Source organism: Lagopus muta, chromosome 6 (genome assembly GCF_023343835.1).
Source record: "Lagopus muta isolate bLagMut1 chromosome 6, bLagMut1 primary, whole genome shotgun sequence".
Taxonomy (NCBI): domain Eukaryota; kingdom Metazoa; phylum Chordata; class Aves; order Galliformes; family Phasianidae; genus Lagopus; species Lagopus muta.
Window position 1 is genome coordinate 30,061,646 of NC_064438.1, and position 14,125 is coordinate 30,075,770.

The 14,125-nt window shown below is 32.3% G+C and overlaps 1 protein-coding gene across 5 annotated transcripts in view; it reads right to left on the reverse strand.

Moving 5' to 3' along the window:
- The window catches only part of RYR3 (ryanodine receptor 3), a 203,729-nt gene that overhangs the window by 54,730 nt on the left and 134,874 nt on the right, over nucleotides 1–14,125 (reverse strand). For all 5 annotated transcript variants that reach the window (XM_048949520.1, XM_048949521.1, XM_048949522.1 and 2 more), the window contains exons 53-60: nucleotides 13,512–13,601; nucleotides 11,857–12,006; nucleotides 10,475–10,537; nucleotides 7,042–7,117; nucleotides 6,760–6,883; nucleotides 5,180–5,295; nucleotides 4,823–4,890; nucleotides 3,878–3,999 (exon numbers count right to left, since the gene is read on the reverse strand). In XM_048949520.1, the coding sequence (XP_048805477.1) occupies nucleotides 3,878–3,999; nucleotides 4,823–4,890; nucleotides 5,180–5,295; nucleotides 6,760–6,883; nucleotides 7,042–7,117; nucleotides 10,475–10,537; nucleotides 11,857–12,006; nucleotides 13,512–13,601 (809 nt within the window). The remainder of the gene's footprint in view (nucleotides 1–3,877; nucleotides 4,000–4,822; nucleotides 4,891–5,179; nucleotides 5,296–6,759; nucleotides 6,884–7,041; nucleotides 7,118–10,474; nucleotides 10,538–11,856; nucleotides 12,007–13,511; nucleotides 13,602–14,125) is intronic.

Here is a 14,125-nt window from a genome sequence, read left to right on the forward strand (position 1 = left end):
CATAAAATATACCTGACAGCTCCGTAAAGCAGTATATTAGGAATGCTGTTATGTGAAGCTGCTGTATAAAAACCAAAAATAAAAGTAAAGATGACAGTAAATAAATTATAAGAATAATTTAGAAAAAAAAAAAGACATGTTGGAAAATAAATGGAAGGATGGAGGCTAGTAAGTTCAGTTCTAGACCTGGACTTATGTAATCACAAGCAAATAAACTTTACTTTTAAAATCTGTATGTACTGAAGACAAGTGATCAGCGCTGTCCAGTGGAGTGAAGGAAAGCAAAAGAACTTTGACAAACCAACAATTAAAGAAAGCTTAAGAGTAGAACAGTTTGAAGATTATAATACAAAATCTCCCACAGAAAATAACCGGTAGCACATCTTGAACAGAGAGCAAAAAAATAGGATTAAAATATTAATTACATTCCTACTTAAGTAACATAAGTACTTAAGTAAATATTCAACTTTATATGTTGACTGTAGAAAAATGAAAGGCAACATATTATAAATTAAAAGGAAACTGTCTCCTCTGAATTGAGTTTTCTAGAATAAAAAACTTGAGTCAAATGGTTGATTCTAACTAAATCTGATACAGTACAGTTGTCTAAAAAATTACTGAATTCCAGAAATCTGGGACAGGGAAGAAGTGAGCAATTGTGTAGAGAAGATAGAATCCATAATTACCCCTAGAAATTCACATCCTGTATTTTCACATTCTCTGATATCTAAAATTTAAATGTGAGACCATTTAAATCACCCAACAGTGGGATAAGCTTTGATCAGAAACTGATATCACCAATGAAAAACAAATCCAGCAGAAACTAAACCTTATTAGTTCTGTTGCTCACTGAATCATTTACTAAAGGTTTTGATGCTATCTCCCTTATGAAGTATTTGCTCATGTTGGAAATGGGGAAATGTATCAGCACTCTGTAGCAGCATCTTTTAGGCTTCAGAATAATTTCCAAAAGAGAAATTCAGTAATGTCTGAACTGAATGTAAATAAAAGCTCTCTTAAACCACAATCTACTGCTTGAATGTTTCAGTGAAGAATATAATTGATATTTTCTATAAAAGCCTTGAAATCTATCTAGGGTGGGACTAGAGGTGTATTCCTTTGGATGCCCTTTATTTCAGACTCCATCATAGACATATAACAAAGGTTCACAGGACCAGGGTGGGATTCCCTGACTTTGTTCCTTTTAGACATCATTCTAATCATGACAGAAGCAGAATATCTTCTCAGTGTATCCAACTGAAAAACGGGAGGGAAGATGAAGAAAAGCGACAAGCTGTTTGTAAATTCTGACACTTGAAGTAGTAGAATTTCAAACAATAGTTCAGTAATGGGAATGAAGAACCTTAGGAAACAGGCAAGCTAGAACAACAAAAATGAACCAATGAAAATGGTCCAGGATAGACCTCTAAGGACTTCCCAATGATCTACATTCCAAGAATTTCCTGACAACACTATCTTGCGTATGTACCATATATTTGCATCAGTCAACTCTTCATCATCCTCTCATTTGTTCCAAGCTTCATGAAAACATTCAGAGGTAAGATAAAAAACTCCTTGTGCTGTTCTCTAAGGACATTCTAGCACAAAGCCATTAATTCTATTCTTTTTAAACTAAAGGCCAGACTCCAAAATCAGTTAGTAATCCTCAACCCCAAATAACAGACTGGAATTTTTCTCTGCTTTCACAGATGGTAAATGGTGCATTATAAATGTTCTTTCCGCCACATGGATAATGGCGAGAAATACAGAATTTCCTTCAAAAATAGCCCAGATTTTCCATACCTAGGACCTTTTACAAGGGGCAAAACTTTTTTGTAACCAAATCTATAGTGTTAGTCTACTTGCTAAATAGCCCTGTTTCATAATATCTGATATACAAATTCACCTTAGGGAAGTTTTAGGTCCAGAAAACTATTCTTTATCCTATAAAGTTGGTTTAAATTTTGCTGAAATAAAACTTTTGAAAAGAGTTTATAACAGCAGATTTTTTTTTCATATACTGTTTACAAGATGAACTAATTAACAAGTGTTCTGATGAGAAAATATCTAATTGTAAATAAAGATACAGAGGTTTTGATCAACAAGTCACAAGAAAACAGTTTATCTGGATTTGATATAAGTGAAGGACAAAACTCTGAAACTACTGTTTCTCAGTATCTTGCTCCCCAGTACGCTCTTCAGCTTCAAATTTTTCCTTAAGAAAAAGATTTTTACCCAACTGGTAATTCAGTTATTCGTATTGATTTGATTTTATGTCATTTCAAGCTAGAAAACAAGCCATGAGCATGAGAAAAAATAAGTAAAGTGCATACGCACATGTCAGTGTTTATGAAGCATACATGACAAAGCTAGTAATAAAAGTCATGAAAAAAATATAAAACTACATTAATTTTCTTTTAACTGTACAATAAAAGAATCGAGAGACATAACCCAAGTAATGAGGATAAGACTCATTAAAAAGCTGTTTTATTCCCTGTGAACTAGATACGAGCAATTTAAATTTTACCATTCCATTCCATTCACAACCTAAAAGTTCCCTTAATAGATTTTCTATTCCTGTGTACTATTTGGTATTTAATATTTATTTCACTGCTAGTGGAATATCAGTTGCATCACAACTGAAAGCAAGGGTGCACGAAAACAGATAAGTTTGGGACATGATGTTAACATCATGGACAACTGCTATTAGAAGTAACATTGTACTGTGAGAAAGATTTAAATGATTTTATAAATATTGATTTTTTTCCTCAAATTCTTATCATCATTCTGCCTATACTGAAGAAAACACTTGCATTAAATGGCATGTTTTATATTCCTAGTCACGTCTGTGCTGTAGTCTGGCTATGACAGCTATGACAGCTGTTATCTTCTGAACATTCTTTCACACAAGATGACTTCATTTTGCAAGGCTGTTAACATTTCAATGTGTAAAACTTCAAGTCTGTAACCTACTTCTGAAGCTCACGTGCAGAAAATGCATACTGTACCCTTTTACATATTATCATTCTTGTTAAAAGTTTATTTACAACCATACATATGAATGTGCAAACAATTTTAGTCATTTTTCCCACTCCTTCCTCAATTATAGATCTACAACACACTTAGATGAGTTTGAATTATTTACATTCTTTTAGGAAAATAATCTAATTTATTGTATCAAAACTTCATGTCCTCTGTTTAGCAACTGAACTGAAAATAGACAAGCTTCTGTGTTTTTGAGCCCATGTCAAACCAAAGAACACTGGATAACACCACAAGGAACAAGTAATAACATGGTCCATAGCAATATGAAATGATTCGTTATCTTCAGCCTGCAATGAAGTCAATACAAGGTAATGCTAGTAGAGTTGCTTAGTAGGCTGTTGGCTATGGCATTAACAAGATTGTTACCATCCATAAAGACACGTTGTCATCACACAACCTAAGACAATAGAGAGATATTCAGTGCTATCTATTTTAAACAAGAATACTTGTTAAAAAACATGTAACTTCATAATGCATAAAATTTTTTAAGTAATTGAATATTTACCATTGTTTCTACAGGAATACTAAAAGAATAAAAAAAACTTCATTGCAAGTGGAAGTGATGGAAATTATGCAGAAACTAAATTTTATTTATATATAATTAATAATACACGTAATTAATAAATTGTAATATGTAATTTAATTCTTCAGACATATATTAAATAATAGTAAAATAAGGAATGCTATTCAATATCTGCTATTCTGCTAAAAAATTGTATCTGAGGGAAGTGAGATTTTGAACCATCCATAAAGCAAGCTATATGAACTATCCTTTTAAAGTTTTTGCTGTTTAGATAGAGCCCTCCTATGTGTATCTTAATCTTCTACTTACCTTGCTACCATTTCCTTTTCCTTATTTGATGCATATCCACTGCTACTGAGTGTTTTTGTTGGAGAAGACAGGAAGTACAAGCAGTGATTTGTAAAGTACTGATCAACTAACGGTAAAAGAACCTAGGAAACAGAGATACAAAATGTAGTTTTTGCAGAACACAGAATGATAACCGTGGCAACAATTACCTGATTGGGGAAAGTTAATGCAAAGTATTTTAGAAACTCTGTAATGGCTGTACTTTCTCATTTCAGAGACAGAGTCATATAAATTAAAATCTAAAGTATTACAATTTTAATTAAAAGTTACATAAATATTACTTAGTGTAACACAGATCTATTTTGGATCTAATACTACAGTGTTACTCTTTTCTCATTCAACACTGATAAACATCAATGAAGAAGAATTTTCCTCTCCACTGTTCACATAATTCCCCAGATATAAAAGGAGAGGGCTTTTTTTTTTTTAAGCTCCTAAATAATCCTAAAAATCTGATTACTGACAGCATTTATCTTAGTATATTTACAACACAAATATGTAAGAAATAACTAAGCAATAATTAGACAATACTATGACTTTAGTGACTTTAGTGTATACTAAGTAAAAAAAAAATCTGAAATTATTTATACATTCAGCGTTTTTCATTTCATGTAATAAAGTAGCTGCTTTTAACTTCTATGTTTCTTCTCAGATATAATCTTTTCCAACAATTATTATGAAATATTTTGAAATATTCTGAAATGCTTGAACCCAGCAAAGATGTTGAAATCTTTCTGAACACGTTTGGAAATATCTTTGACAACATACCATTCACTGCTTACCAGGAAAAAAAAAAAATGGGAAAGATATATTTCTGTTATCTGAAAAGCAGTCTTAGATTACAGAATTCCACATTCTGTACAATAGAGTGTATATCTACATTACTTGAAATACTAAATCACTTACTTTGGCAAAGAATTTTATTTCTTGGTCATGTGGAGATTTTTCAGTTTTTCCACTGGTAACAATGGCTTCTGCAAGGATACAATAAAGACACGAATAAGAAGCAGTCTAATAACAAAAACCACAACAGCTCTTTGATATAACTTTACATACTTAGTTTATAAGGAATGCGATCAAAACAGCAGAAACCATTCTGTTAATTACTGGCTAAGATGTCCAAGAACTCAATCTACAAATTAACAGACAGAATTACACTTTCTTGAAGGCAATAAAACCAGTAGTCACTACAAATTTAGACACAGCAACTAAAATATTTAAATATCAACTTGAATTATTTTCAAAATAAAGTTGGCAACTTACCCAAATGTGCAATGAACTCTTGAGCAGAGTCAACATATTTTAAAATTTTCTTCAGAAACTTAAAGGCAAACCTCTTTTCCATGGATGAAGCATCCAAATCCATGTCATTCCGACCCCTATATTAGAAAGTATTAAGATAAATTGCATTGATAAAGATTATAGTATGAACTATCATAGTATTATGAAGCATTCCATTCCTTATAATCTTCTACATATGGTAAATTTTCATTAATGACATAAAATGACCTCCCAGGGCTACTTTTCCTTATCAATTTTATAGCAAGAACCATTAAAATCAGCGCACGTTTTTCTAAGAGATTTGATAGCTGTGGATATATATATCTAAAATATAAGCGTTTTAACATAAGAACTTTGGAGAGATGTTGCTGCACAAATGAAAACATGGTACATTTCAATCTAACAAAGCAGTGCACTGGTAACCTCATTTCTGCTACTGGCAGTTTAAAATGCCAAATGCTTGGGATGTCTGCAACTACAGCTTAAAAAAAAAAACAGCCTATTGACCACATTTTATTTCAACTTTTCACTGTCACAATTTGTTTTTAATGAAAAAAACTGAAGTCAAAATGGCTTAAATTTTTGAATGAGAACATAAGTGACAAATTGCTACCTTAGTCAAAGTTTCTGAAAAAATTTCAGCAATACATGATAATTTCTGGGGAAGCATATAATGTTCATTCCCTGAGATAGATTCATTACTTCAATCATGACTGGTGAGTGCAAGATTGAAAAGAAATAAAAGTATTTGTGGTTAGCTGTGCCTAGTTTTACAATATCAGTTTTTCCTGTAGCTACAAATGAAACCTACCTCACTGGAGTTCTAACATTCTTTAGGATCACAGAAAAATATAATTATGAAGAAACTTCTGAAAGCCACCTAACTTACAAAAAAAATTTGCTCATAAATACATTGTAGATTTAAAAAAATGCTTAATGCCAGCAAAATTGTAATTTTGCATGTGCTGAGTTATTTTTATGTATTATAAATAAGTGCTAGTTATGGTACAGTAAATTAAAATTATATTATCAAAAAATCAAAAATACAGCACATTAATAAACTATTTTTATTTTGACAGAATAAGCCCCCATAGGCTAGAGTACTTTCAGGTAATAACATTTAGGGTTCTATTTGAACAAGTTAAGGAGCAAGTGCCCACAAAACAGCCACTCTGTCTTACTTCAGGGAACTCAGAACGTTTTTCTTAAGAACCATGTTAATGTAGGCATTTTCTTACAGTATCAGACCTCAGATTTATTTTCCCATAATCAGACTAACAGCTGCTAGTTGCTAATTTAGAAGTTTTGAATAATCTATTTGCTGAATAATAATAGTATTGCATGTTGTATTTACTGTGATCACGGACTTATTAAAAGGGTTACCTGTCTTCACTATTTCAGATGGGTCTTTCTGAACATAAAAGTAACAAGGACTGTGATGTACAGAAGACGTGTCAAACAGTAATTATGTTAATACCTAACAGAATGCTGTGAGATAAGGAAAATTATCATTGTTCGTGCACTGAATGCAAGCAAATAGTTCAGGAAAATAAGAATGTTACCGAGATATGATTATGCCATTCACTTGAAGAAATTTAAACAGCTCTTGTGCCTTTTCACGGTCCCGTGATTTCTCCTTTGCTGTCAGTGTGTCATAAGGTACCAATAAAGGATGACTGCCCCCACCTGTGGTGAGTAGAGAGAACTGTAAGGTTTTTTTTTCCCTAAGGTTTATCTTTCTTCAAATACAGAAATTGTTCAATTTTGATTGTTTTACAGTCTTCTTTCAGACTTCTCCTGCCTCATTTTGTCTTTTCTGCGTGATTCATAGGATTCTGACTTACCTTTGCTTTCCAACTCCATTTTCTTCTTTTTGGCCCATATATTATGGTAGTTTTCTGCCATTACCTCAACCATTCCCTACATTGTCATCAGGAAAAAGAAGATGATGCAAAATTAAAAAATTATAATTAAATCTGTAAATTCACTTAAGTCAACAGTCTTGAGTATAGTCTACGCTCTTTGGTAAAGGAACATCACCCCATAGTCCATTTGGCTGACTTGGTCCATGCATTCAAGAACTGACCTCACTAAAGTGGGGAACAAAAACCCACAGATGCTTTCAAATAAAGCAGTGGAAGGCTAAATTAATAATAATTATTATAATTATTACCTTATTCTAGCTTTTAAGTGGCTTTAGTCATAAACTAGTTTTTATTAAGCTAGGAACTGTAATGTATTAAATGAAAGGAGAGTAAGTATTTGCTAACTGTATGACACCTAAGAGTTGAAATAGCATGAAAAGAATCTATTCTGAAGGTAGGAATTAGCCATCAATTCTCCCCAAAAGCTATTTTCAATGACAATGGGAAGACAGTATACAGAGAACAGAAAGTTAAATCTTTCTGCACAGATGATGACACTAAAGTAAATAAAAGCATCTTTTTCAGGAAATACAGACTCTTTGCACACAAATACTCTAGCAGGCTCTTCTAGTAGTATTAGTCTTTAGTCTATTCGTATAAATACTGAAGTAGTGTTACAGCTACTTACGGACAGCAATAATGACAAGAGCAACAATTTATCATATAGACAATGCTTGGTAGCATCACAGTCCATCAGACACATGAAATGTTGACTTTTTATATAACATATGAAATAAGGGAGAGTCAATGAAAAAATCTGAAAGTTAACAAAGTCATATGAAGTACATTTCATTTGTCTCAGTACAAACAGAGAAACAATAAATTACATGATAATATTAAATGCTGGTGTTTCCTAAGCAAGTTGGGAATGACTACATTAATTAAGAAAAATAAATGGTGAAGAAATCAAAACATAAGACAACAGAACCTCAAATAAAACTTTTACTCATAAGGATCAGGCTGTAGACCATATTCTAGAGCTAATGTTCTATAGAGCCAGGATGGAAAATAACAACCTGCATGTCTAGATGAGTACTATGACATCTGTGTCAACTACAGTTATTAATAAATTAACCAAAAAGTCAAGATCTGCTGGAGGAAGATCTGAATCAAGGACCCAGACTCAAGATAAAGATAGAAGGAACATATTCAAGAAAGATAGCATTTGTTTTGTAAGTGTGTGTTAAGAGTGTATGTAATTCACACTAATTAAAATTTTACTGCCTTGCAAAGAAAGGTAAAAAACAGAACTAAGACTAAGCAATATGGAGCCTTTATAAAAACACACTTCTAGTATATTTTGACAGTGATAACAAAGGTAGGAAAAGAACCAGAAGAACAGATAATCACAGGAAAATAAACAAATAATATAGGATACAGGAAATAGGAACAATATAAAATAGGAACAATGTAATTCCTAGAATATCAGCAGGGAAAACTACATCAAGACAAGAATTTTTGGAAAACTAGTTCTGGGTTTTGGCTTGAAAATTACCGATAGTGGTGTGTCAGTACAGCATAGGAACTGGTTTGTATGCTGGTCACACTAAGATTCAAGAAGAGTGTCAAAGATTTATTGTAAATAGTGAATTCAGTGAGCTTTTTGATGAAAGAAGACTGGAAACAAAAGACAAAATGTGAATGAAAAATTGTATTTTAATAGTAAATTAAGAAAAAAAACATAAGAAATTTCAAAGCAATATTCTGATAAACTGAAGTAGTAAGTCTTGAGTGCTGTGTGAAACAAAAACAACAGTGAAATTGTACTATTATAAACTGCAAAAGTATTAATTCCTTTTTTGAGGAAAGGGAATTCTCATCTGTGAGACCATACAAGAATAGGGAAATGGAAATCCCTTCTTACAAAAGAAAGCTAAAAGAGTTATAAGGAGTTAAGACTTCTAGCAAAACAGATGTTGAAAGAGGGCATCGAAGAGACAAAAGGTGAAAGTAACCATCTTTAGCTTGTTGCACATGTATGTCTACAATACACGGATAATGAATACATTCAAGCTAGCAAGCTTCCGAACAAATAGAACTCTGAAAAAGTATATAATAATGAGGAAAAGAAGAGGGAAATATCAAGTTGTAGTACGAAATGATTTATACTAATTGAAGTAATATATTGCCATGAAAACATAAAGAGAAATAGGCTAAGAAAAAGAGGAACTCATACAGTGGTTTCACTTTTCACTTGGAAACACTTACTGCAGGAAAAAAAAGCAGAAAGAGGGCTAGCATTGAAGAAAGAATGCTCTAGATGTCCCTATTTGTTACAGAGTGGTTGGATTAGATAACCTTTAAGGGTCCCTTCTAACTCAAACAATTCTATGATTCTGTGAATATGGGCAGATGACTAAAATTAGACAACAGTACATATAGTCAAGAACAAAGAAAGTCTTACTGTAAAAGACAGAAACTCTGACATCCCACTTTCTGAAGACAGTTCTGCTACAGGTGCTGATCACTGTGACTTGGAAACAAGAGAGCACTGAGAGAATAACTTCAGTGAAATGGAGAGTTAAAATAAACAGAATGAAGAAAACAACCAAGAAAATAGACAGCTCTGGGATTGTTAACTAAGATGATGAAATTACCCCTAGAATGAGCTTAGGAAAAAATAAAGAGAGACTAAATGTAAAATCATAAAGTAAGAGAATATGCAAGTTTGAAGAAAGATAGACAGTATAAATAGATATCTATTATATATCTGTATATAATTTATATATATCTAATATCTAATCTATATATATCTATTATATCTAGACAATAATTAGATATCTCTTTATTCTTCAAAAGATTTGGAAAAATAAAGGTGGGAAAGAGGATGAAAGAGAAGAGTTTCAAAGTGTATAAAATAAAAGAAGACTAACATACCAAAGGGCACCTTAAAAGTATGTATTTGTAGGGTTCAATTAAGGAGAAGCAAACAAAAACCCAAAACACCTAAGCAAAGGCTGTCTCATTTTATAGCTTTCTTTCTTTCAATGAAGCTATCTGGAATAAATAATATGAATTCTTTCTGTCAGGTTTTTCATCATATGAACAGCAAAGGAAGCATCTTTGCATAACATTGGGAGTATCAGTTCAAAGTAAGCACAGCACAGGTTAAATATATATAAAAGCTGTTTAGAATCCCTTCCGTAGCTTCATGATAACTCTTCTAGGATCTCAGGAAGCAACACTGAGATAAAGAATAGAAATCTGTTTTTGAAATTGTAAATACGGCAAGCACCTTACTACAACAGTGAACCACAGCTGAAGTCACATATACACTTATAAAACTTGGTGAATTTCAACTCATCAGTGAAATGTCTTTCCAACACAAAACATCCAAAACACAAATACAAACCTGAAGTTCCCTAGAAAGTACCACGTTAGTGAGATCAAGTGGTGCTGGGCTATATCCATTTCCCTGAGGGAAAAGAAAAATAATTATTTTCAAATAAGAAGTTTTTCAGGTATATGTGTGTGTGTATATAACTACAATGTCTGTTGTTGACCTAATTAGAGTGACACAATTCACATTTTTTAAAAGTTCTTTTAGAAATTGTGTTCATCTTTTGTCTGACAATGTGCTGAAGACACACAGGAAAATTAACAATATATTTGTTGATATGGAAATGAGAAGGATGCAGATATTTAGATGTCTTTTTGTTGGGAAGAGATGGAAGCCTGCTTTTAAAAAGTATGCTTCTCAGACTAAGAGGAGACTAATTATGAGACACTGAATGGATTTTCAAAACATGACAGAATAGTGTGACAACTTCAATGAGCCATATACTAAAGGCACCACTGTGAAAAGTGAAAATAAGATACTGTCTATGGGAATGTACAGACTAAGAAAATGATGCAATAGATTTATGCAGTCTTAGAATGTTTCTATTGTGAATGCTCCAATGCAGCAAACCTACTCATGAGACTAAATGTGAAGTCACATACAAATCAATAATTTCAAACAAATTAAAGATTTTGAAATCCTGTACCGAATCACACCATGCATTTTGTTCATGTTTGTTTGAAAACATTTTTCAATTTATTCATGTATTTTGGTACTATTGAGGCATCATATGAACTTCTAGAAAGATAACAGAATCCATGGTATGGTTTGGTATGACATACTAACACACATTTTCTGTTAGCCACGCATTTCTGTTGCTCATCATAGTTTTAAACAGCTTTCTTTATCCTCCAAGATACAGATAAACTGAATGGCAGTTTCAGTATGTTAGCACAAATAACTACAAATGAAAAAAATAGTCTATATCATATCAAAACACTGTACAATTACCTGAGAAATATGCAAGTAGATTTAACAAAAAGTATTATTATATGACCAATCTTATTACCTATCCGATTATAATCTTGACAAAAGTCAATTTTGGATTATTCTGTTTGATAAACATTTTTTTTATTATTTTTAACAATCATTAAAAAAAAATGAATTAAATACTCTGCTATGTATTCTTTGAATGACTATACAAAAACTCTCTCCAGAAGATTTGGTCTCTGAACATTATTGCATTTAAAAAGTTGGATTTTTTTTCAATCCCCTCCGTAGTGTTAAAGCTTTTTTATTATTATTATTATTATTATTATTGAGACAAGATTTCCAGACATGGAACTCTAACATTGTAAGTTACATTCCATTAAAAAAGAATCTAAAACAAATGTTATGTATAATCTCTTAGTAAGTTAACAAGCAATCCTTTTTCATTCTGAATTCCACCATACCTGGCTAGACTGAGATATGCTGCGGAGCTTTTCATTTTCACGCTGTTGCAACGTTGCTTCTCCCCCTTCCCTGGTCCTCTCGAGGCTCCACCCGATGGCCAACATGGTTTTCAGTGATTCTCTCACAGGCCAACGATAAATTTCTTTTTCCTTAGAAAAAAATAATTTTCTTTATTCAGCAGGTAGTGAAAACTCAATAAAAGCAGGCTGTCCTTCACTACAAACTCTTACACTCTACAATAGCTGAAGAAATTTCTATATTATACCTTCAGGCAGGTTATGATTGACATGAGAGAAAAGCTTTAAAGTAGTCACAGGCTTTTTTTTTTTTTTTTTTTTTTTTTTTTGGATGGGACATATGTTTATTAAAAACTATCATATCTCAAGTGATTTGCTCTAAAGCAGTTAGGGAGTTTGTACCTGGAAACCAATTAATTAGTTTCTACAGCCCAAAATAATTTAAAAATATCGATGGCAGTATGTGTATTAAATTAGCTGAGCGATAGTATATATTTGAATATAAAAGCACGAAGCTTTTTTTTTTTTTATGTTCCTATATTTATATCTAGTTATGAATGCAGAATATTACTGATACATACACTCTTCATCCAAAAACAGCCATCAGTAAAAAAATTAGGAAAGAGTCTGTAATTTATCAGACCTTCAAAAAGTAAAGATACTAAGTAACAAATTTGAAAGTTCTGGAAAAGAAAATTGAGTGCATCATATAAAGACTTTTCAAATCAACCTAATAAAAATACTTCAGCTCTTTCTATAATTCAGAATTTTTGTGATACTTACTTAACATGACAAGGAAAGACAATTTTAGAAATGGTTCAAAGCTTTTAACCTAAGATCATTTCAAATATTCTCTTTAAATACTCTTTTTAAATGGCTTCAATGAGTATTTACCCAACAATTCTTTAGCTCCTCTCTGAAGATTTCACAGTAACTTATAAACCCTGTGAAATTAAAATTCTTGATTTTGTCATCTCAGTTTTCTGAATGGAAAAAGAGTTGTCAAGTGGGACAAATGTAAATGACTTATCTGAGTCACCCAATGAATGACTGCAAAAATATGTAACAGAATGCAAGTTCAGTTCTGTGTTTTGATGACTTGAAGACATTTGTGCCTACTTAAGAAACTCAAATAAAAGACCATTTAAAAAATTTTGAATGTTTCTTCTCCAACTTCTGTAGCTACTCTGGAGGAGTTGCATCTCCTCCAATTTCTTTAAAATTTTATACTATACTTCCTGAAAACTGAATTGTCTTCAGATATGTTAGATTACACTTTAGCCTAGACCACAGAAATTACTGCTAGTGATTTTCTCACCCACAACAACCTAAAAACTCCATGCTATCAATGTCTTTAGTACAAATTATCTCAGGCCTATGAAAACATCCTAATGAAAGCATATAATGCATGCAGGGCTCTATACCTGGCTACCTATGTCTGTAACTATGTATTTCTCTATATGTAGATTTCTATGTGTAGATCTATATAATCAATGTGGCATGTGGATATTACTGTTTTTAACCATAGGAATTATAGTTTGAATCTCCTTTTATATTATATATTTGAAACAGAATTTTAAAAGTACAATACACAAATCAAGTTACTTTCCATTAATATAGATGAAGTATTCTATTACCTTCTCAGTTAAAGTTTTGAAAGGTCTTATTAATGGATGAGTCTTTGTATTTTCATCCAGTGAAACACCGTATTTCCACCCATTATTAGTCTGAAAAAAAATATATACTGAAATGAGAGCAGGACAGAAGAATAAATGCAAATTTGCAAGTTTACTTTCTTGTACTGAACTGCTGATCTACACTAATAGCTGCACTGTGCCAGAAATTTGTAGTAAACAAAATGCATGCACCTGAACAGAAGAAAACATTCTTTTGCACAGACCCACACAAGAGCAGAATTGTTATTTCTATATATCTGTTCAGTGCAACTGCCATGATGAGAAGTGGTGTCACCACTACAAGCAGGGGTCAAAATGGCAGTCCATGTAGTGGCAACGTGTATATTCCCATTGAAGAAAAAGTTGAAGACGCAGCCCTCACCATGTGAAGCGATAGGGGTTATCTTTTGGAATAGCAAAGACACAATTCTTCTAGACTTCCTTGAACTCAGATAAACCATCAACTCTGACTGCTGCATCACAAAGGTGACTAAGCTGAAGGCTCAAACTTCCAGAGTCAGTCCAGAGAAGACAACAACTTTTCTCTTCAGTACTGCCAGGCTCCAAAAGAGTTT